General features: G+C 39.2%; 1 protein-coding gene across 1 annotated transcript in view; it reads left to right on the forward strand.

The window, feature by feature from the left end:
• ITGA8 (integrin subunit alpha 8) overlaps nucleotides 1-23347 on the forward strand; it is a 188970-nt gene that overhangs the window by 95679 nt on the left and 69944 nt on the right. Inside the window, exons 16-21 of the mRNA XM_005910374.3 lie at nucleotides 4052-4107; nucleotides 4730-4884; nucleotides 7376-7513; nucleotides 8002-8069; nucleotides 11448-11595; nucleotides 19103-19195. Of these exons, the coding sequence (XP_005910436.2) occupies nucleotides 4052-4107; nucleotides 4730-4884; nucleotides 7376-7513; nucleotides 8002-8069; nucleotides 11448-11595; nucleotides 19103-19195 (658 nt within the window). The remainder of the gene's footprint in view (nucleotides 1-4051; nucleotides 4108-4729; nucleotides 4885-7375; nucleotides 7514-8001; nucleotides 8070-11447; nucleotides 11596-19102; nucleotides 19196-23347) is intronic.

Genomic DNA, 23347 nt, shown 5'->3' on the forward strand with positions numbered 1-23347 from the left:
TCAATTTGGGGAGGACTGTCTTCCCCTCAACGAGCTTCTGAAAGTAACTGGGAAATGCCCTGGGCACATTTAAAAGGGTATGAAACCATAAAGTATTATAATGAAAGCCTGCTCTGAGGAAATATGTGAAAAAGCCAGCATCTCTCTGAACCCTGGATGAAATGAATATGAAAGGAAGAATGAGGACTACTTGAGCACGTGTCCCCATGTCTCTGTTTGCACGTTCATGACTGAACGGACTTCTAGACTGAGTTCTTTAAAGCATATGTGTAGGGCACACTCTGATGTAAAATCTTCCTATGAACTAGATTATCTTTTCTAGGGATTTTTTGGTTTTTGAATTTTTTTTTAAGTTTTTGGTGTTTTCAACAGATCATAGGATCTGTTTGGTCTTGTGGAAAGAATATTACTTTTCAACAAGAATTTTTTTTCATGAACTCGTGTTGCATTAAATCAGATTACTTAGATAAAATACAATTTGTTATGTGGGCAAATAACAGTTACTTGTTTGGTTCTGTTGCATCCATTTTCTGAAAGATGTTTCATTTTCACATGAAAAAATTTTGAATGGGTGGCTCAGAGTGTTAGAAGATGCAAAATTAACTGCGGGTTCAGTCTCAAATGTGTTTCTCAAATACTTTTTAAGATTTATTATAGGAATTTAGTCCAGTATTTCCAAAATGATTGAAAGGTATTTGTTGATTTTCTTTTCTGTAGTTTTTGTCTGTATTTGATATAATTTTATATTGTACATATTAAAACTATTAAGTCAACCTCTAACTGGGAAATAGTTCTCCATTTCCCTCAATGAGAATTTCTATACCTTTCAAACAGCTATGTAGGTTTATAAAGTTTCTGCTACTTGCATTTCTAAACTAGAAAACAAAATAAAGCCAGCCTATAAATATTCATATAATTGTTATTGAATGAGAAAAATTAAAATTAATAAAAAATATTTTACAAATGTAGAAGTTCATAAACTGTCCCCTTTTCAAATTTGAAAAAAACTTTTCAGTTACACCTAACTTTATGTAAAATCTATTATTAGCTATCATTGAAAGAGTATTGAATTAGCTTGATTGAAAACTGAAGTGCTTTGTATTTTTAAGTCCTGTTTCACATTTATTTCATTCTTCCTCCTCCATACGTGGCTATGAACACCATTACTTCACAGTATAATTATTCCAACCATTGTTGCATCAGGTTAGGACTAGTGTTAGAGGATTTGTGATATACTTTCCTGCTTTCTGATGCACCAGAAGTATAGCCCAACAGTCTAAATTTTTAATTATAATTTAATAATCATTCACAGCTTTCCCCAACAACTCAAGTGTTTATTGTAATTAGATGAATACCTGTAAGTGTACTTAATAATCTGTTTCATAAAACATGGTGGGGACTTCCTGGCAGTCCAGTGGTTAAGACTATATACATTTCCACTGCAGGGGATGCAAGTTCGATCCCTGTTCGGGGAACTAAGATCCCACATGCTGCATGGCCAAAAAACAATATACACATGATGTACATGTGTGTGTTTATATAGAAGAGAAATATTTTTCTAAATTCAGAATGAATATTTCAGTGAGGTTTTCTTTTTCCGTCAGAACAGAGTGCTGTGCAAGTTATAACTTGGCAACTCTGTTTTTTTGGCTTAAAAACATCTATAAACAAAATGTGTAGGTTGGACTGCTGTTATCAATAATTTAGTATGAAAAAGCTAAAATCATCCACTTAATGATATAAAGGTAACAGATAGGGGGAACTAAGTTTAGAGTAACACTCACGGAGCTTCCCAAGTGGCACTAATGTGATGTAGGAGACACGGAGATGCAGGGTCAGTCCCTGGGTTGGGAAAACTCCCTGGAGAAGGAAATGGCAACCCGCTCCAGTACTCTTGCCTGGTAAATCCCATGGACAGAGGAACTTAGTAGGCTCTGGTCCACGGGGTCGCAAAAGAGTTGGATGCGGCTGAGCGCGCGCACAAACACACACACACACATAATTCGTAAATCAAAAGTAACCCTTCAACTGATAACATCATTTCTCAATCAAATTCTTCTCCCAAAGAGGAGATAATGTTCACATTCATAACTTAATTTTGCAAAAATTTTTCTGTTTCTTAATTGTGTTAAACAAAATACTGTATGTAAAATTATTTCAATCTACATATAGATCATTTTATTACAAATACGAATTTATCTTATGCAAGCTAATGAGTTTTGTTTGTTTCGTGTAAGGATGAACAGAAAAAAAAGCCAATGTACAATCTTAACACGTAACCAAGTACTTCCAAATAAAGTCGGACACAAAAAAATTCCAGCTTTGAAAGCCAGACCTGCTACAAAATTTAAAGATGTGATTCACTATTCGTCTTTCTTGAGTAATTCCAACTGAAGTAGAAGTGGGCTGGAATTTGTGATTTCTCTGGGGAAGTGGTACAAACACTTGAAATAGCAGAGACATCTCGGGAAATGTTTGGCTTAATGGTATGTGGCAAATTATTTACCCTGAAGGGAGACATTGACTGAGGTCACGGGAGCTCGATGAATCCCAGATGTGACACATCTTCATTATATTTGACACAGGAAGCTGACACATAATTAAAGCACAACGAGGGATTATTTACTCCTTTTGGATTCTGTAGAAATGTTCAAATCATACTATAGTATTTACTAATAAACAATGTTAAGGCTGTCATTAAATCATACTTAAGTATTTTCTTGTATTTTCACTTCCTTAGAAATGTGAAAAAGCTTCCTCGTGAATGCTGGCTTTTAGAGCTTGACATTTTTCTGTAGGGAGTTTAGCACAAGCAACAGGCAGGCAGAGACCACTGGCCAGTCTTCATTCTCTCCATGGCCAGATCCAAGTGCAGGCTGTCCTATAAGCCACAGCAGGCCCCTCCCCGGATTGGGTTTAAGCACATTCAAGGAAAAACTATAAAGCTCTCTCTTGCATATCTATCTTCTCTCTTTTTTTGGCCATGCCAGGCAGCATGCGGGATCTTAGTTCCCCGAACAGGGATTGAACTGAGGCCCCCTGCACTGGGAGTACAGAGCCTTAACCACTGGATCCCCAGGGAAGTCCCCTCCATCCTCTCTTTATTGTCCTTACACACAGTATCATTGTGCCTACAGAGCCTGAGACAGCCATTCTCCTCTCCCCATTTTCTTTCTTTTCCCTTCCTCTTCTGGTATCTCTCTGTCTCAAATTATATCCCAGCCCTGGCAAGTAACTGCCGAGTCCCCATCTGCTTCCAAGAAAAGTGGATTCTGGTTCATTGTACTGTGATGCTCCATGCCTCTCTGAATTAAGTCCAAATTTTTTTTTTTTTTTTTTTTAATTGAAGTGTAGTAGATGTATAATGTTATATAAATTACAGGTATACAGTATAGTGATTCACAATTGTTAAAGGTTATACTCCATTTATAGTTATTATAAAACAGTGGCTATGTTTCCCATGTTGTACAATATGTCCTGGTAGCTTATTTTTTACCTACAAGTTTGCACCTCTTAATCCAAATTCTTTAATGTGATTTTCAAAGTCCTGTTCCCTACTGATCGACCAAGCCTCACTTTCTTCAGCTTCCTGGTCCTGCTCTAATGCACCAAACATGCCAGATTCCTTCAGATTCCTCAAATTGGGGTCACCTCCAGGCTGTATCACTAAGCTGCCCCCTTACTATTCTGCCCAATTCTTTACTTCCTAGCACATGGAAGATATTTATATGTCTTTCTTGAATAAAGACAGCAAGTAATTGATTAATGAATCCACTGATTAAATTAGTTGACCTCTAGTAATATTTCTAAGTATTACCTTCCTATGTAATAATATCACCTTTCTTAATTGTATTAGACTTGTAAGATATATATATATATCAATCAATAAATAATAAATATGTGCATATTTATTTGTTTAATTGTGTGTGTACTAAGAGATGTATAGAGGAAAAATAACATATTTGTTTATCTGGGGTGAGGAAAAGAAAGATTGCTGCTTCAGACTGAAAAGTTTGTTAACCAGAAAACTATTAACTATTATTTTCTCTAGCTTTTCTTTAAAAGTGTGCGCATCTGTGGCAGGCCAGAACATTGCAAACACAATAGGTGAGCATATTTTCATTTTCTACTCCTCTACCATATTAAGAAAATTCACTAGTAAGTGGACTTCCCCGATGGCTCAGTGGGTAAAGAATTCACCTGCAATGCAGGAGGTACAGGTTTGATTCCTGGGTCAGGAAGATCCCCTGGAGGAGGAAATTGCAACCCACTCCAGTATTCTTGCCTGGAAAATCCCATGGACAAAGGAGCCTGGCAGGCTACAGTCCATAGGGTCACAAAGAGTCGGATATGATGAGCAATTAAACACAAACACTTCACTGCATAGACCACGTGAAACTCTCAAAGAGCTCTTTATTCACACAAAAATTTCTGTTATATATATGGGAACTTCTACCTAAATACTCCTTGAATAATTGGTATTGTCTATAAAAACAGATACAATTATGGGGGGAAATGACTGTGTAAAACCATCATAAAACAAGTTTTTAAGTTTGGGGAGTATTTTATCAAATCTACATAGCTCATGTATTGTTTGTGATCCCAACTATGGCAAAAATGTTTCCTGAATAAGCAAGGTGAAATGGGAATTCTCTCTGATAAAGCATTGCATTCACTGAATACTTTTCCTTTCTGGATTATATTTGCTTTATGTCTTTCTGTCCTTTAGGCCTGACTGCTGAGGTGCAGTTAGACACCCTGAAACAAAAAGGAGCCATTAAACGTACACTCTTCCTTGATAACCATCAGTCACATCTCATCTTCCCTCTCGTGATAAAAGGGCAGAAATCCCTCCAGTGCCAGGATTTTATCGTTTACCTTCGAGTAAGTGTTTCAGAATCAAACCTTTTTGGCCTCTCACATTCAAATCAAAACTCTAATCATTTTTGTCCATTTAAACCATCACAGTGGTTCTCACGGGCTTCCCTGGTGGCTCAATGGTAAAGAATCTGCCTGCAATGCAGGAGACCTGGGTTCAGTTCCTGGGTAGAGAAGATCCCCTGGAGGAGGGCATGGCAACCCACTCTAGTACTCTTGCCCAGAGAATCCCATGGACAGAGGAACCGGGCAGGCTGCAGTCCATAGGGTCACACGGAGTTGGACACAGCTGAAATGATTAAGCAGCAGCAGCAGTGGTTCTCATAGACCCACACCTATTTTCACTTGATCGGAGGAAACTTGAGGACCACACACTCCTATGTTGAGCCTGACTTCAGTCAACCTAATAATATATTGCCGTTACTTCCTAAGTTGCTTCTTTTTCTTTTTCCTTTTAATTTTTTATTGTAGTTGATTTATAATGTTGCATTAATTTCTGCTAAGCTGCTTCTTGTTTTGAATATACTCTTAGTCTTAATACTAACTCAGGTGGTTTTCATTTCTTCCTCCCCTTCCCTAAAACACGAAAGTCAGACACAATTTATTTGAACTTTTATCCTGCATGAGGATGTTTGGCCAGATTTTATCAAGGTGCATCTCTGAGCCAACTCAGGAAAAGGGTGAGGCAGTCACAGGCTTTATTGAATGTAAGTTATAATTATATTTTTAAAGCAATGCATTCTTTTTAAAAAAACTTTTTAGTTTATATTGGAGTGTAACAATGTTGTGATGGTCTCAGGTGAACAACAAAGGGACTCAGGCATATCTATACATGTAGCCATTCTCCCCCAAACTCTCCTCCCATCCAGGCTTCCACATAACATTGAGCAGAGTTCCTTGTGCTACATAGTAGGTCCTTGTTGGTTATCCATTTTTAAATATAGTAGTGTGTACAGGCAACTATTAGTTCCTTCTCGAAGTCTGCAAGTCTCTTTCTGTTTTGTAAGTTCATTTGTATAATTTCTTTTTAGATTCCACCTATAAGAGATGTCATACGATGTTTCTCCTCTGACTTAACTTCACTCAGTTTGACAACCTCTACGTCCATCCATGTTGCTGCAAATGGCATTATTTCATTCTTTTTAATGGCTGAGTAATATTCCATTGTATAAATGTACCACATTTATCCACTTCTTTATCCATTCCTCTGTCGATGGACATTTAGATTGTAAGGCAATGTATTTTTACAATAACTCCTAAGCCTCTATTAAATTAAAAATCCAAAATGTGTATGATACAGTTATTTCATCTTCTTACCAATGGTAAGGTGGTAAAGACTCTTTTCAGTTGGTCTTCTCTTTGAGGGGACATAATAATGGAAAACCCACAGAAAGCAGAGTTTAAAAATAAAGTAGATGACTAATGAGAACCTACTGTATAGCTCCGGGAACCTTACTCAGTGCTCTTTGGTGACCTAAATGAGGATATCCAAAAAGAAGGGGTCTATGTATGTGTATGGCTGATTCACTTTGCTGTACAGCAGAAACTAACACAACATTGTAAAACAACTATACTCCAATAAAAGTTAATTTTAAAAAACACATTCTGGAATGAAAAGCCAGCACGACCCCTGTGTCTCATTAGGACTGATGCTGGCATGCATCTGAAGGCTGGCATGCCTACTCCACAGTTTGGGAGCTTCTGTGTGCCCAGACCTTATTGCTGGAGCTACCCCCTCACTCCCAGCAAAGTTCTGGTTCTTTTCTAAGGGAACTTCAAATGTTCTGAAGGTGTTTTGAAATTCATACAAATGAGGACTTTAAAGAAATGATGAGAAAGGAAGATAATCGAGAGGTTTTCTTTCTCTGAGCACAAGAGGGCTTATAAATTCTGCCGACCTCATCAAAATAAAAATCCCAGTTCATGAAACTCTCAGTGACTTTTACTGTGCATCTGTTTTTCATGTATAGAGCTTCTGTGGTGGCTCAGTGGTAAAGAGTCCGCCTACAATGCAGGAGACCCAGGTTCCATCCCTGGGTTGGGAAGATGCCCTGGAGAAGGAAATGGAAACCTTTCCTTGGGAAAGATGGGAAAGATGAAATTTCCTATGGGAAATCCCATAGGCAGAGGAGCTTGGCGGGCTACAGTCCATGGGGTCACAAAGAGTCAGACATGTCTGAGCACAAACATGAGCTTTTAACTATGTGATTTGACCCATTCATGTGAGTTGTTGAAGACCTGGAGAACCTAAAGATTGCCACTGGAAGTATGTATTTCATCAAAGGCACAGCTCTAAATGACCCCATCTCTGAACATAGATTCATGAAGCTGGCTCTTCTGTGCTACATCCATCAGCATGTGCCTAAGCCTGCTGGGGTGGTAATTACTTCATCATTTACTTGCATTGAGCGAAATCAAATGTTGCCTGCCTTTCAGCAGCTAACATCTTGCAGCCATTTTACAGAGCCTTTCTTGAGTTTGTGATTATTTTCTCTAGGATGAGACTGAATTCCGAGACAAATTATCTCCAATCAACATTAGTTTGAATTACAGTTTGGATGAATCCACTTTTCAAGAAGGTCTGGAGGTGAAACCAATATTGAACTACTACAGAGACAATGTTGTTACTGAACAGGTAGGTCCTGGACCATCTTGGATGGTATAATCTCAGTCGGGCCCTGGGCACTGCTCCCATGACCTTAAGACAAAATCCATCCCATTTTGTTTTCATTCCTGCACACACGCTTATAACATTTGAGAGATTTTCCGAACACGTTTCTTGAAATACCGCATCCCTGTGTTTTCGGAAGCCCTTCCCCTTGTGCAACCAAGATTTAATTTGTTCAAAATGTGACTATAATAGAAGCAATACAGCCTGTAATCCTCAAAACACTGCCAGAGTAGCATTCTTTACAGACATTTCAGATTGAATTGGAATCGGGCTCTTAAGTAAACTAACCTATATGGGAAGGTCACTGCCAAACACAGTTTCTAGCTGGGTGAACTCAAGCAGATATGCAAGGAAATCTTTGGTTTAACTTGTGGGATCATTCATAATTTTCAAAAAAAGGATGGGATGTGGGTTTTGTCAGATTCTTTCTGATACATGTTTGCACAACTCAGGCTCACATCCTGGTCGACTGCGGAGAAGATAACATGTGCATTCCTGACTTGAAGCTGTCAGCTAGACCGTAAGTTTAAATAAATAAACTTGTCCATTTTATCTAATGGAATACAGGTGTTTATTTAAAGCTTCCCTGGAGAAAGTATATACTTCCAACTACTACCCAAAATGTGCTGCCTGAAATTCTTGAGCTCAGCTACCCTTTGGGCTAGCCTATGGTTTGGGTCAGTATCTTTGTCATTGGTGTCAAGTGAGACACCCTAAGACATTGCCTGGGCTGTTTCATCTTTCAGCAAAAGTAGGGGGAAATGTTTTTGTTCAAAGTTAACTCATCTCTGGGTGGTTCCAGTTATATTTATTTGCCTCCGTCTTGTGGGCAAAGGATTCAGACAGGCTGGTTCCATCAATACCTTTGCTGAACCTGTTTTTGCAGCTCCCTATGACTTAGAGGCATCTTTAAAATGGTCAAAACAAAAGTAATTTTGATTTACTGGAAAAAAAATGTTAATGTGACTCAATGAAGTAAAGCTGAAGATATCACAAATCAAATAGGAATCCAAGGGCAGTGTCCTGGGACTTCCCTGGTGGTTTAGTGGTAAAGAATCCACCTTGCAATGCAGGGAACCCATTGTTAGTCACTCAGTGGTGTCCGACTCTGTGACCCTGTGGGCTGTAGCCTGCCAAGCTCCTCTGCCTATGAAATTCTCCAGGCAAGAATACTGGAGTGGGTTGACATTTCCTTCTCCAGGGGATCTTCCCGACCCAGGGATTGAACCTGGGTGTCCTGAATTACAGGTAGAGTCTTTACCATCTGAGCCACCAGGGAAGCCCTCCCTACATTGGCAGGTCAAAACAAAAGTGATTTTGATTTACTGGGAAAAAAATGTTAATGTCACATAATGAAGTAAAGTTGAAGATGTCACAGAATCAAATAGCAATCAAAGGGCAGTGTCCTGGAGCTTCCCTGGTGGTCCAGTAGTTAAGAATCCACCTTGCAGTGCAGGGAACATGGGCTCGATCCCCAGTGGGGAAAGCAAGATCCCATATGCTGTGGAGCAACTAAACCCGGGCACCACAATGAGAAAGTCCCTGTGTGGCAATGAAAAATCCTGCTCTCTACCACTCAATCCAATACAGCCAAGTAAATAGTAAACAAATGCATTTTTTTTTTAATGGCCGTATGCTGTTAATAGGATTCATTATAGTTTTAAAGATGTTACCTTTGGGGGCAACTGAGGAAAGGGCACATGGGATCTCAGTGTTATTTCTTACAAGTGCATGTGAATCAATAATTGTCTTAAAAGTGTTTTTTTTATGTCACACACACAAAAGTATGTTTTTTAATAGGAAGTGAAATTGTTTCAATTCTGAATAAACCTTTACTATCAAAAATTCTAGCGTTTTCCCCAGTTGATTCATATAACTCATCATTTAAGACTTCTTAAAATATTTAATTAAAAGTTTATGGCTTCCCTGGTGGTTCAGTGATAAAGAATCTGCCTGCCAATGCAGGAGATGTTGGTTAGATCCCTGGGTCAAAAAGAGCCCCTGGAGAAGGAAATGGAAATCCACTCTAGTATTCTTGCCTGGGAAATCCCACTCTAGTATTCTTGCCTGGGAAATCCCACAAACAGAGGAAGCAGGTGGGCCACAGTCCACAGGATCACAAAGAGTTGGATACGACTTAGGGACTAAACAGCAAAGAAATAGAAACTGCATTTTCACTTAGAAGCATTCGTGGGGCACATAGAAGCATTCAAGGGGCACATTACAGATAATGTGATTATTTCTTGCAGTAAAAATATCTTAATTTATTAAATTTAAATGTTATACTTTCTAATAATTAAAAAGGAATGGCAATTAGAATACACAAGGTAGTACTTTCTGAACTCTGGCATTAGAATTCTATACCCTTTGTAAAGCCTTGTTTAATTTTCACCTTATTTAGCCATGACCAGGGTATGTATGCAAACTAGCTTGTCACAGATATCAACTTGTCATCAGATGGAATCTTATCCTTTTTTGTGTTACAATACCATGAAAACTCCCTATATCAAAAAGTTTAAACAAAACATTCTTATCCAAGAAATGTACTATTGGAATAGTCTAAAGAATAAATTACAAACTATTTCATTAGAAAAAAAAGAATCAAAGGACTTCTCGGTGGCTTGTGATGGAGACACAGCAGTCCAGCCCTGGTTCTGACTGCATTGTATTAGGGGAAGAAATAGGTCTGAGGGGTAAATATCCTATGGCAGAAAAAGCATAGGAAGAAACTTTATTTGCCTCTGTCTTGTGGACAAAGGATTCAGACAAGCCGGTTCCATCCACATCTTTGCTGAACCCGTTTCTGCAGCACTCTGTGACTTAGAGGCATCTTTAAGATGGTCAAAACAAAAGCAGTTTTGATTTGATGGAGAAAAAAATGTTAGTGGCACTTGATGAAGTAAAGCTGAAGATGTCACAAAATCAAATAGGAATCAAAGAGCACCCCGTAAAAACGTGCTCCTCCCCACCTCCTTCAACCCAGACCCGCCCCAGGACCTATCTCACTGCCAGTGTGGAATCTTCTTGGTAACCGCTCATTGGGACCTTTTCCAAATTTCATAATTTAGGGAGTGTCCAAAGCAATATCTTCGATTAAGGGTCAAAAGTAGGCTTTTCCAAATGCTGGCTCGATTAGAAGTTTGGAGGGAATTAAATTTCTTCAAAATACCCCCCAATCTTCCAGGAGTTGTTTGAGATCTTTTGTCTGCCTTCTTCTTCCCTCTTAGGTTCCCCTTTATGTTGCCCACGCCTCCTCCTCGTACTTTCTAAATCACCTCTCTCCTTCTCTTCCTGCTGTCTGTCTTCCTCCTATGGGAGGTTTTCATGGATGGGCTGAAGCTCCCTCCTTCTGGCTCGTGAGCCGAATCTTGAAATTTTCAGTTTTTGCTGGCAGACTGTTAAGTATGTGGGTAGCTGAAAATTGATGACAATGAGAGGATTTATACCACTGCAATCAGCAAATGCTGTAGGTCGTAGTTTTAATTTTTATTTTTTGAGAACTGGTTGTTTACTTATTTATTATACAGGTTTTAAAGGTTACTTTCCATTTATAGTGATTACAAACTACAGGCTACATACCCCACATTGTACAACACAATCCTTGAGCCTAACTTAGCCAGTAGTGTGTGTCTCCCACTCCCTGACCTCAGTATTGCCCCTCCCCCCTCCACCAGTAACCACTAGTTTGGAGAACTGGTGGTTAAACATTTACCCTGGGGTGTTTTCCTACCCTTCCCATCCAGACGGTTTTAATTCTTCTGATCACTGCCTCATGTCAATGAATCTTGTTTTTTTCTCAGTCTTGCATGTTCACATCTTCCTCTAAGTCCTTAAATAAAACATCCATGCATCCAGAGATATATCATACCTAATGATTCTTTTTAAACTGCATTTTTAGAGATAAGCACCAGGTCATCATTGGAGATGAAAACCACATTATGCTCATAATCAATGCGAGAAATGAAGGGGAAGGTGCCTACGAAGCTGAGCTCTTTGTGATCATTCCAGAAGAGGCCGATTATGTTGGGATTGAACGCAGCAATAAGGTAATGCCAGGAGGTAATCTGAACGAGGAAAGAGCTAGGTGTATTTTGAAATCAAATCCATGTTAAGTCATCTTAGCTGAGAGTTTCTTCATTAGGAAAAGGAAACAAGATGGCTCCTCATTTTGTTAAGCACGATAACAATGGCCCAGGAAAAGTGATGGCCTTAAGTAAGTATTCATATCTTTCTTGGCCACAGTGCAAAGATAAAGTGACCAAAGATTGGGAGCTGAAACGAGGAAGACCACTGTCTGAAAGAAGCAGCCCATCAATGTGATCCATCACCATACCCCCAAGCTGACTTCCACCCACCCCAGCTGTTTTCTGGCCTTGACTTTGAGCTCCTTTATGCTTCAAGCAGGTCCCAGGAGGTCTGGTTTTCATTACTGCTTTTGGAGGAAGGTCCTGCCAATCCCAGCTGGGCACTGAAAAGAGCCTAGACAGGCACTGGAAACGAAAGGCATTCATTTTTTTTTTTTTCCTTTCTTCTTAGTCTACCTTTTCAGGACCACGACCAAGAAAAAGCCAAGCTTTAGTCATTTGCCATTCCTGAAGTGCCTCTGTTTGTTAAACTGACCCTGATGCTCTTTATAGCTTTCCTTTCCTTATCAGAATATGAATCTTCCCATGCAGAATATCTTTGGGTTCTGATAGAAAATCATTATAAATACACCAAAGGATAACAGAGAGTCCCTTGGTTTCAGAGATATACAGACTCACATTTAAGGGCAGAGGCCAAGTCTCACACTTGCATAGTCTTGCCTGCCGTTTTCATGGAAGTCTGCACAATGAGTATTATTTAAATTCTTGCTGATGGGTATGGTTCGTTTAACTGAAGTTTATTAAAATTCTGCTAGTTTCCAAAAACTGCACCATCTTGGGGACATGCACATTCTAATGATTTTATCATCTAATGAAATATAATTCCTTTAAAGAAATGCTAACAACAGTTGTGATGTGGGTATTTGAAAGACATTTACAAATGTGAGAAATACCAAATTCTCTATGCTCACCTCTAGTCTCATGATTAATGTTTTGGTTAAATTATCTTCTCAGTAAAAAATAAACCCAGAGGAACAGTAATCAAGTATATTTGACAGTCTTAAAGTCATCACAAACTTCTGTTGTTTCTAGGGAACATATCCTCTAGGAACACTTACAAGCAAATAATACATAAACAAGCAAACAATGAAGCTCAAGTATGTTATTTTAAAAGCTGCTCCAGGGCTCTTTTTATGTTTTTATTTCAATGCCCTTTCTGTCACTCCACCCCTGACTTAGTTACACAAAGCATCTATTCAAAATATTCTTCTTTTAGCAAAACATCCAGTTTACTATCCACTTTGTTGCATGGAAAACATAGGAAACATTTATCGTTTCTATCTTTGGGGCTTTAGACATTACGACAGACATTATCCATAATCTCCAGTGAGTCCTTAACTGTTTTCCTCCATCAGTTTCCCTTGGGCAGAATTTGAATTTGACATGACTAAGCCACATTCTAATTCCTTCTTTGTTTTTAAGCAGTTTGAGGTTTGTGTCCCTTTTTCTTTATACTCAGTTCAAGTTTGGGGCTTTTTTAAAGCAATTTTCTCCCAAGAGGAAAAATATGAGGGATTATCTGATTGTTGGTTTTGTTGTTCTTTGATTAAAATCATTTTTTTAATTTGAGCATAATTGCTTTACAATGTTGTGTTAGTTTCTGCTATACGACAAAGTGAATCAGCTATGTGTGTATATATATCCCATCCTCTTGGACTCCCTCGCACCACCCCATCCCACCCCTCTAGGTCTTCACAGAATACTGAGCTGAGCTCTGTGTGCTATACAGCAGATTCCCAATATAAATTCCTATTTTACACATGGTAGAGTATATACATCAATCCTAATTAAAAAGACTAAAAATAGGGATAAAAAGTAAAAAGTTAAAAATGGAGCTACCATATGACCTAGCAATCCCACCACTGGGCATATATCCTGAGTAAACCATAATTACAAAAGATACAGCACCTAATGTTCATTGCAGCACTGTTTACAATAGCCAGGACATGGAAGCAACCTAGATGTCCATAACAGAGGAATGGATAAAGAAGATGTGGTACATATACACAATGGAAAGCATACCTCTTTTCAAAAATGTAGATGCTGGTCATCTCCTGCTCTAGAGACCTTAATGGAGTCAGCCTTTATACTTTTTTTCAGTGACCTTTCTTCTAAATGTTTCCAGAAATAAAAGCCTATGTGCGTTATCTTATTATTGTGGTAAAATATATGTAACATAAAAGTTACCATTTTCACCCTTTTGAAGTGTTCAGTTCAGTGATATGAAGTATAATGCCATTGCTGTGTCACTACTGACCAGCTCCAGAACATTTCCATCATCCCAGACAGAAACTCTGTACCCAGGAAACCTGGGCTCCCTCTTACCCCTTTGCCCGGCCTCTGGGACTCAGCATTCCACATTCTGTCTCTATGAACCTGTCTATTCAAGGGACCTCATATACACTCCACTCTTCTGTCTCCACCCACTTCACACTCAGTGTGTCCAGAATTGGATTTCATGGGGACATTATTCAGTTCATCACAGGTATGTAGTTGAATATAGCCGTCAGATTTTAACCTACCACAATTTCCCCCCGGTTCCAATAATAAAATGTTTCTAAATCATCCCAATACTCTGGTCCCTAAACCTATGATCTTTTTCTCTAACAGCTTCGCTGAGGTTCAATGTGTATCCTGTAAAATCTACCCATTGTAATTACATAAGTTCAATACACACACAATTCAGTTATTTTAGTAGATTTATAGAGGAATGCAACTATCACAGCAATACAGATTTAGAACATTTCTATCCCCTCAAAAAGTTGCCATGTACTTATTTGCAGTCACTCACCACCCCTAAATCCAGCCAAGGCAGCCACTAATTTACTTCCATCTGTGTAAATTTACCTTTTCTGTACACTTCATATTACTGGGGCCATGCATAAACAGTCATTTGTGTCTAGCTTTTGCTTAGTACAATGTTTTTGAGGTTCATCTACGTCACAGTGTGTATTGGTCATCAGTAGTTATTCCTGTATATTGCTGAGTAATATTCCATTGTGAGAACAAATCTTGTTTTGTTTATCCACACACACACAGACATACAAAAAGAACTAGACTCCATCTTTCCACACTCCTCTCCATAGCCTATCTCAGGGAACCTCACTAGTCTCCACTCAGTTTCTAAAAGTTAAGTCAGCGTACGCCCGTCCAACTGTATCCTGTCTCCATCTCACTGCTTGTCTCCAGACGGACTCAGCCTTCTCCTGGGATGACTACAACAGTCTCCTAAGTCATCTCCCCATCTCCCATCTCCCCATCTTCCCTACACAGGAAGCCGCCTTTCTAAAATGCAAATCAAAGCATATATGTGGAATATAAAAAAAATGGTACAGATGAAGCTATTTGCAGGGCAGGAATAGAGACACAGACGTGGAGACTGGACTTGTGGATGCAGGAGAAAAGGAGAGTGCGGGACAAACTGGGAGAGCAGCACTGATATACATACACTGCTATGTGTAAGATAGATAGGTGGTGGGAGCTCAGCTCGGTGCTCTGTGGTGACCGAGAGGGGTGGGCTGGAGGGGTGGGGGAGGAGGTCCATCAGGGAGGGGATATGTGTATACATACAGCTGATTTGCACGTGTACAGGAGAAGCTAACACAACATTGTAAAGCAACTACAATTTAAAAAAAAAAACACAAAAAACCCTTTCTAGCTCCCCATTGCTTGTAGGATAAAGTGCAAATCCCTAAGATGACTTATGAGGCCCTTAATTACACCCCTGCTGATCTCCTCTTGGGCTTCCCAGGTTGCTCAATGGTAAAGAACCTGCCTGCCAATGCAGAAGACACAGGAGATGCGGGTTTGATCCCTGGGTCAGGAAGATCCCCTGGAGGAGGTAAAGGCAACCCACTCCGGTATTCTTGCCTGTAAAATCCCATGGACAGAAGAGCCTGGAGAGCTATAATCCATGGGGTTGCAAAGAGTCAGATACAACTGAGTGATTGAGCACACATGCACGCTCATCTCCTCAGCCGCCTCACAGGCTTTTGAGTCTCCTTTACCTACACTCTAATCCTAGAGGGATGGAATTTCTTTTCAGTTTCTGTATTACCCATGAACCCTCCCACCACAGAGGGCTCACATGTCCTGCTCCCTCAGTAACCCCACTGTCTGTCCCCTTTGTCCAGCTTACTTCTTACTACTTACCTTCAGGCCTCAGTCTAATAGTGACAGAGGCTGCTGACATTCATGGAGCAATTGCTGTGAGCTGTGCTCTGCTCTGAGCTCTTGCAAGTATTCAACTTACTGAATCCTCCTAGCAGCCTGATAGCGACACAACAAGGCTATCATAGATAAGAAGAAACAGAGACATGCCCAAAGTCATGCAGCCATTATGTAGCAGAACCAAGACTGACAGGTCAGGCCTGTCCACTTAACCTCTGAGCTGCCCTGTGCCCTGCCACCACCCAACCCCCTGCGAACTTAGATGTCACTTCCTCCAGGGTGTCTTCTTTGACTGCTTACTTCTTTTTCTTTTTTTTTTTTAATATCTTTTTATTTTGCATTGGAGTATAGCTGATTAGCAAACAATATTGTGATAGTTTTAGGTGAACATGAAGGGACCCAGCCATACATACACGTGTATCTGAAAGTGAAAGTCACTCAGTCGTGTCTGACTCTTTGTGACCCCATGGACTATACAGTCCATGGAATTCTCCAGGCCACAGTACTGGAGTGGGTAGCCTTTCCCTTCTCCAGGGGATCTTCCCAACCCAGGGATTGAACCCAGGTCTCCCACATTGCAGTTGGATTCTTTACCAGCTGAGCCACCAGGGAAGCCCATGTACCTATTCTCTCCCAAACTCCTTTCCCATCCAGGTCGCCACACGACATTGAGCAGAGTTCTGCGTGCTATACAGTAGGTCCTTGTTGGTTATCCATTTTAAACATAGCAGTGTACATGTCTATCCCAAACCCCCCGAACTATCTTTTCCCCGCTTCTTTCCTCCGGCAACCATAAGCTTGTTCTCCAAGTCTGTGAGTCTCTTTCTGTTTTGAAAGTAAGTTCTGATGGCTTGTTTCTATGTGCATGTGTTCCTCCGTCACTGTGAATTTCTCCTATCATGAAACTTAATAAACTGTATATCTCCATTGCTTGCTGTGATTGCTTGTGATTCTTTATTACAGTTCTTTTCATAATAGGAAGTTTAAGGAGGACAAGGTTTTGTTTTGTTTTGTTTTTTAAATCAGTGCCTGGTAAGTGGCAGGTACACAGTAAATATTTTCCGAGAATGAATAATGATCTAAGAGCTATAAATGGATGAGAACAAGATAGTCTCAGGAACAGCTGAGGAAAATAGTCTAGAAATATCTAGAAAAACAATCATTGTTTCTCCCACTCAGAGAGAGGAAATAAAGGTTAAAAAAAGAAAAAGGGTGGGACCCTGGGGAGGAAGAAAGATCTTTGATTGATGTGAAAAAGCTATTTCTAGAAAGTTGGGGAAAATGTACATATGACTTTCAACCTTCAGATAAGATAAAAATATTTACTATAGAAACCAAATCCTTGAATTATGTTCAAGGGACACATGGGTATTTTGGAAAGCTTTTGCTAGGTTCTTTTTTTTTTCCCTCCTGTTTTCAGGATTAATTTCAACAACAACAACAAAATCTCTTACAATTAGGGTTAGTTTTGGATCCTTCAGAACTTGAATAGATGCAAAAGCTAATTTGAGAAGCAAAAATATTACCAACTTTTAAAAAATATGTTTCTTACTTAGGATACTAACATGTCGCTCAGGTTATTTGGAAAGAGGAGATATTAAATGCTTCCTCTGGACATCAGAAATTTTGCTTCTTTCTCATGAATTAGACCAGACCTTTCAATGGCTGGTGGCAGGAAAAGGGTTTTATACTTAAGTATGCTTGTCCATGGGGCTTTCCTGGCACACAGCAGTAAAGAATCCACCTGCCAATGTAGGAGACACAAGTTCGATCCCTGGTTGGGAAGATCCCCTGAAAAAGTAAATGACAACCCACTCCATTGTGCTTGTCTGTAGAATCCCATGGACAGAGGATCCTGGCAGGCTACAGTCCACAGGGTCACAGAGTTGGACCCTTAGCAACTGGACAACAACAACACGTGTTTGTCTATTTTATTTCAGGCTCCTCGTAGGAGAGCTTATGAGCTACTTATGCCCTGTATCTCCAGACACCATCTACTGCTTTGTGCTGGACATTGTTCCAGCCTCTGGGAATAGAACAGATACAAAAACCCCTGCCCTCTTAAACTTATTTTCTTAAAGTGAATGATTTACCCATGGAAATCTTGACTTAGATGTCTGAGATTTGTTTGCCTTTTCTTTGATTCTTAGTTTTTCTCAATGAAGTGGGAAGAATGGAAAGGGGATGGTTTCTGAAACTTCTACTTGAAAATTCACATGACTTTCTTAAATGAAATTTCAGTAGGGCTGGCAGATAGATAAGTGGTCCTCATATTTGGATCCCTTTTCCACAGTCCTCTCATGGGGTCCTTTGTCGAAGTCCTCATTTTGCAAGCTTATCTTTGGCAATGAGGCTGACAGGTAATCTATCAGTGGCACTTAACAAGTTAGAGTGAAATAATGGATGAACATGTCTAGCTGCTCAAGGCAAGAGCAGGGCCATAGAGACATTAGGTTCTGAAAGACGGAAAGCAGCTCCGGGTGTAGATCCAGCTGTGGACTTCCAGACAAATGGGAGTAGCCTGAAGACACAAGAAGAGCTGTGAGCAGAGGATAGGAGTCCAGTGATAAACCTCCTTTACTTTCCCCTCCATTGAGTGTAACCTTGAGACCTTCTCCAGCACATAATTCTAAGCATCTCTTTGAACTTGACTTTATATATATTCTAATCAGAATAGGATGTGGGGCACAAAGGAAGATGAAAAGCAGGGGGTAAACATAAATGTGCTCTCTTGTCATCTTAAGTATTTATAAGATTGAACTAAGATTGGATGTGTAATCTCAACATGGAACCAATGTAGGGAGAAACGTGTGTTCAAAGCAATTCTCTTACAAATGGTCATTGGGTCATATGATAACCTATATATCTTGCTGTCATTTCGTTTTTGCAAGAATTGGCTTAGTCATATTTAATTATCTGTAATATTCATGCCCCACATTAAACCATAGTGCAAATCATTTCAAAAGTGTGCATATAAATATTCTGCACAGTGTTTTCTTCCTCGATGCAACACAAAAGATGTGTTTACCCATCCAGCACATTTCTTCTTAAAATTAAACTTTGGTCTTTTCTCACACACTTCTCTTCCAAGTTGATGGTCACGCATGAATCTCTGGGCTCAGGCATTCACACAGGTGTTTGAAATCAAGAGAAGCTTCCCGGCTGCCCCATTACTTTTGTGACAGGATGTCGTTTATTCTGCCCCCTAACTCCACACTGGTGTTCTTCCTTGTTGCAGGCACTGCGCCCACTGAGTTGTGAGTACAAGATGGACAATGTCACCCGAATGGTGGTGTGTGACCTTGGGAACCCTATGGTGGCTGGAACAAATGTAAGAAAAAACCAGATGCCCTTAACTGATTTCTGTCTAATTGAATTGTAAAGAGAACTAGTGGAAAGCCACCCCCCTCCCCCACCACCAATTAGCACTCAGCAACTTAGCACCTGGCAACTAAAACCAATTTGTCAGGAAATTCCCAGGGTGGTGGGATTTTGCATCATAATGCATGCCAACTGGATAAACTGAGCTTAAATACACAAAATGATGAATGCTTTCACATGCCTTCCCTTTCCACGTCACTCTTACATAGCTTCAGTCTCAACAAATTTCTAAAGGCTATTTTTTTTTTTACTGCAGATTTTTTTGAATATTCTTTCTTTGAATTTCACTACAATTTTTGCCTTTGAGTCCAAGAACTATGATGCAAAGGGTTTAAGAAATAACAGAATTAAAAGAAATAACAGAATTAAGAATTTTAGCAATGATGATTAAACTTATTTTAGATATACCTCCCATGTGAATATATTCACAGTATTTTCACCTTAAAATATGACTTTAATCCAGGTTTTAAAGCGACTTTACCAGGTTCATATTTTCCATGCACCTTACTTGATGAAGAATAATGCAGAGAATTGTAGCAAAAAAAAAAAAAAAAAAAAAGAAAGGGTTAACCATGATCTGTAACAGGCTTATAAAAAAATAAGGAGTCTTTTTTTTTTCTTTTGTTTTCAGATTTAGGAACTTCCCATTCAGGATTACTTGTGGGCAATAAATTCATTTTATGCCATTGCAGTTTAAGTATATACAGAGTAACTTCTTGTAATAAATATCATAGCGAAAGTCATTATTTTATGGAGTCATAAATCAAGGGGGAAAAAACTGAAATCTACAAATGCTACGTAATTAAGTGTTACAAGTTAAACGTATGTATTTCTCTGTTTTAAAATAGATGTTTATGATTCATTGATAATGAAATGATTTGTTTGGAAAAAAACTCTTCCTGGAAATGTGTAAGTGTGTAGGTTTGTATTAAAACAGCTTTCCAAAGTGTCTTCCAGAGAGTGTTATTCCTTTGAGACGAGGCTTTTAAAGGGAGTCCTGTAGTCACTGCTAAGAATCATGTCCTCTCTGGGACCTTCTGCTGCTGCTGCTAAGTCGCTTCAGTTGTGTCCAATTCTGTGCGACCCCATAGACGGCAGCCCACTAGGCTCCCCCGTCCCTGGGATTCTCCAGGCAAGAACACTGGAGTGGGTTGCCATTTCCTTCTCCAATGCATGAAAGTGAAAAGTGAAAGTGAAGTCGCTCAGTTGTGTCCAACTCTTTGTGACCCCATGGACTGCAGCCTACCAGGCTCCTCAGCCCATGGGATTTTCCAGGCAAGAGTACTGGAGTGGGTTGCCATTGCCTTCTCTGCTGGGACCTTCAGGTGCCTGCATTTTAAAGTGCTGAGAAGTTCTGCAGTAAGGAAACCTTCTAGCCCAGTGTTTCTCACATTTATTTGAGTGTTTGAAACTTTCTATCAAGTAATACTTATTCCCAGTTTATACTCTAGGATACTGTGCTAGAATAATATGTTTCCTTTCTCACGTTCTAAATTGATTTTCCTTCCATTGATCTTGGGTATTTAAAAGATATGCCAAGCTGTAGCCTAGTAAATTCACTTCTTGAGTCAAAAAAAGTAAATATTTAAATGAAAGATAAACATTTATAATAGATTTTTATTAGCTAACATGTATTGATTGCCCTCTGTGTTATAAACCCTTCACTGGGTGGTTTGTTTGTGTTATCTCATTTAATTTTTACAACAACCGGCAATCCTATGAGTCAGGTATTTCTCCCATATTACAGATGAGGAAACGGAGACTTAGAGAAATCAAATGAATTACCCACAGTTGCATGTAATGAAGAACAGAACCCAGATTCGAACCAGGTCTCAAAAGAAAGCCTGCATTCTAGTGGGTCTACAAAAATTGGATAAAAATTAATGAAAAACAGAGATGTTTCAAGCAAGCCATGAAAGATAGAATGGGATGTCTAAGCTGAGATAGTAGAACAGTTTTCATTAGAATCCTTTTATCTAGAAGCTTATAAATCCTTTGGCTAGTTTTCAAGAAAAATCTAACCACCCAGTTTGATAGGAAAAGGTCTACATAAGGTCAGAGAGAAATGAATTGACATGGTATTAATGGTATTAGCTTCTATAGGTGACTGAGCACACATTCCTTTTTTAGTATTAAGAGTGTTAAATACAGACCAGAGATCATATAAGTTCATCAATAACTAAGGATAGTCTTGGAACAAAAACTGGACACCAGTGCTGTTCAAAGTGGAGGGTAAAAACGGCAGTGTGGTCTTAGCCGCAAATGCGTTTTTGTGAAAAGACATCAATCCATTTTACCAGCAAATAATCTTTAGAAGTCAAGGAAGTAAATTGTTTGTGTTCATTTATCTCTGAGGTCTATAGTAGAGGAAACCTAATAGCTTTCTTATCTCACCCTTGAATGCCCTTAAACACATCAAATTTTATTGCGTTCTCTTTTGTTATAAAACACTTTGATTTATTTACTTCTTCATCTTGTACTTCTAAAAGAATACTCTCAATGGGTTTTAATAAAATTCCAAATGTAAAAGCAGTCCTAAATATTAAAAAGTGTCACAAACCACTAGGATTAATTATTCCAGTCCCAATATTTTTTAGAAAATAGTTTTCAAGTGACTTTTTAACAGAACATTCAAGGTTGTATTTAGAAGTTTCACCTCTGATTTGTAAGCTGATCATTTTCATATATTAGCTTTAATAATATACAAATATTTATATACCAGTAAGATTTGTAAAAATTCTTAAAGCTTCTCAAGTAGAATAAAAAAAAAAAAAAATAGTAGCTCAACAAAGACTCTTTACAGTCAATGCCCAGAGATGTGACTTTTGGTTCTAGTTAAGATGATATGTGTCTCTTATCAGTATGAAATTGTCACATCTTCATTGTATCTTCATCTTGTGTTGTATAATAAAAGACCAACATCAAACAGGCCTCACCACAATACAGTAAGCACCCACCACTGGAAGTGTGCAAACAAAAGCACACTTTTTCACCATTCTGTCAACCATTTTTAATTACACCCCTTCTATATGCCTGGTATTAAACTAGAGTCTGATAATATCAAGAAAAAATGCATAATCCCCACTTGATAAGAAACTTAAAATTTGAGGACTTCCCTGGTAGTCCAGTGGCTAAGATCCCACGCTCCCAATGTAGGGCCCCGGATTTGATCCCTGGTCAGGGAGCTAGATTCTACATGCCACAGCTAAGAGTCCGCATGCCTCAACAAATGATCCCTCATGCCACAGTGAAGCAGTAAATAATTTTTAAAAAGAAACTTAAAAATTTTCAATACCATAGGTTGAGTCCTGGGAAAGTACCAAAGAAGGAGACAAAGAATAAAGAGAATGTTTCTGCCTGACTTGGCCTGGAAGATTGGAGGATGTGCTGCAGGGGGATCTTGTGTCCTGAACTTCGAAGCATTAGTAGTTCTCCAAGTAGGAGGCACAGGCAAAGACTTTAAAAGTTTCTAAAGAAGAGAGAAGAATATGTGCAAAGTCCTAGAGGTCTGATAGAAAATTGCACATCTGGAATTTTAAAGGAATTCATCCTGGTTGGGGCATAAGGATCCATAGGTTTAATAATTAGGGACACCTGGGTTTAAGTCCCAGTTTCTTCAGTGACAAACAATGATCCCTTGGGCAAGTCAAATTGAAGTGGGTGAATCCCTATTGTAGGAATATTTGGAGTAATCAGTGATGTGATGTAAAGCCACCAGGGCAGTTAGGGCTTCCCTGGTGGCTCAGAGGGTAAAGAATCTGCCTGCAAGGCAGGAGACCCAGGTGTGATCCCTGGGTCAGGAAGATCCCCTGGAGAAGGGAATGGCAACCCACTGCAGTATTTTTACCTTCAGAATCCCATGGACAGAGGAGCCTGGTGGGCTATGGTCCATGGGGTTGCAAAGAGTTGGACATGACTGAGTGACTAACACACCAGGGCATACCTGACTTGCAGGTCATTCAGCACAGGCTAATGAAATCATGATAATTTGTGATAAAAAATGATGATTTACTAGCTCATATTATTACTGGTTCATAACAACATGAGTTTTTATTGCTGGTTTGATTCTCACAGTGTAGTGGCTGTGAGTTTCAGGTTCTTG

This window comes from Bos mutus, chromosome 13 (genome assembly GCF_027580195.1).
Source record: "Bos mutus isolate GX-2022 chromosome 13, NWIPB_WYAK_1.1, whole genome shotgun sequence".
Classification (NCBI taxonomy): Eukaryota; Metazoa; Chordata; class Mammalia; order Artiodactyla; family Bovidae; genus Bos; species Bos mutus.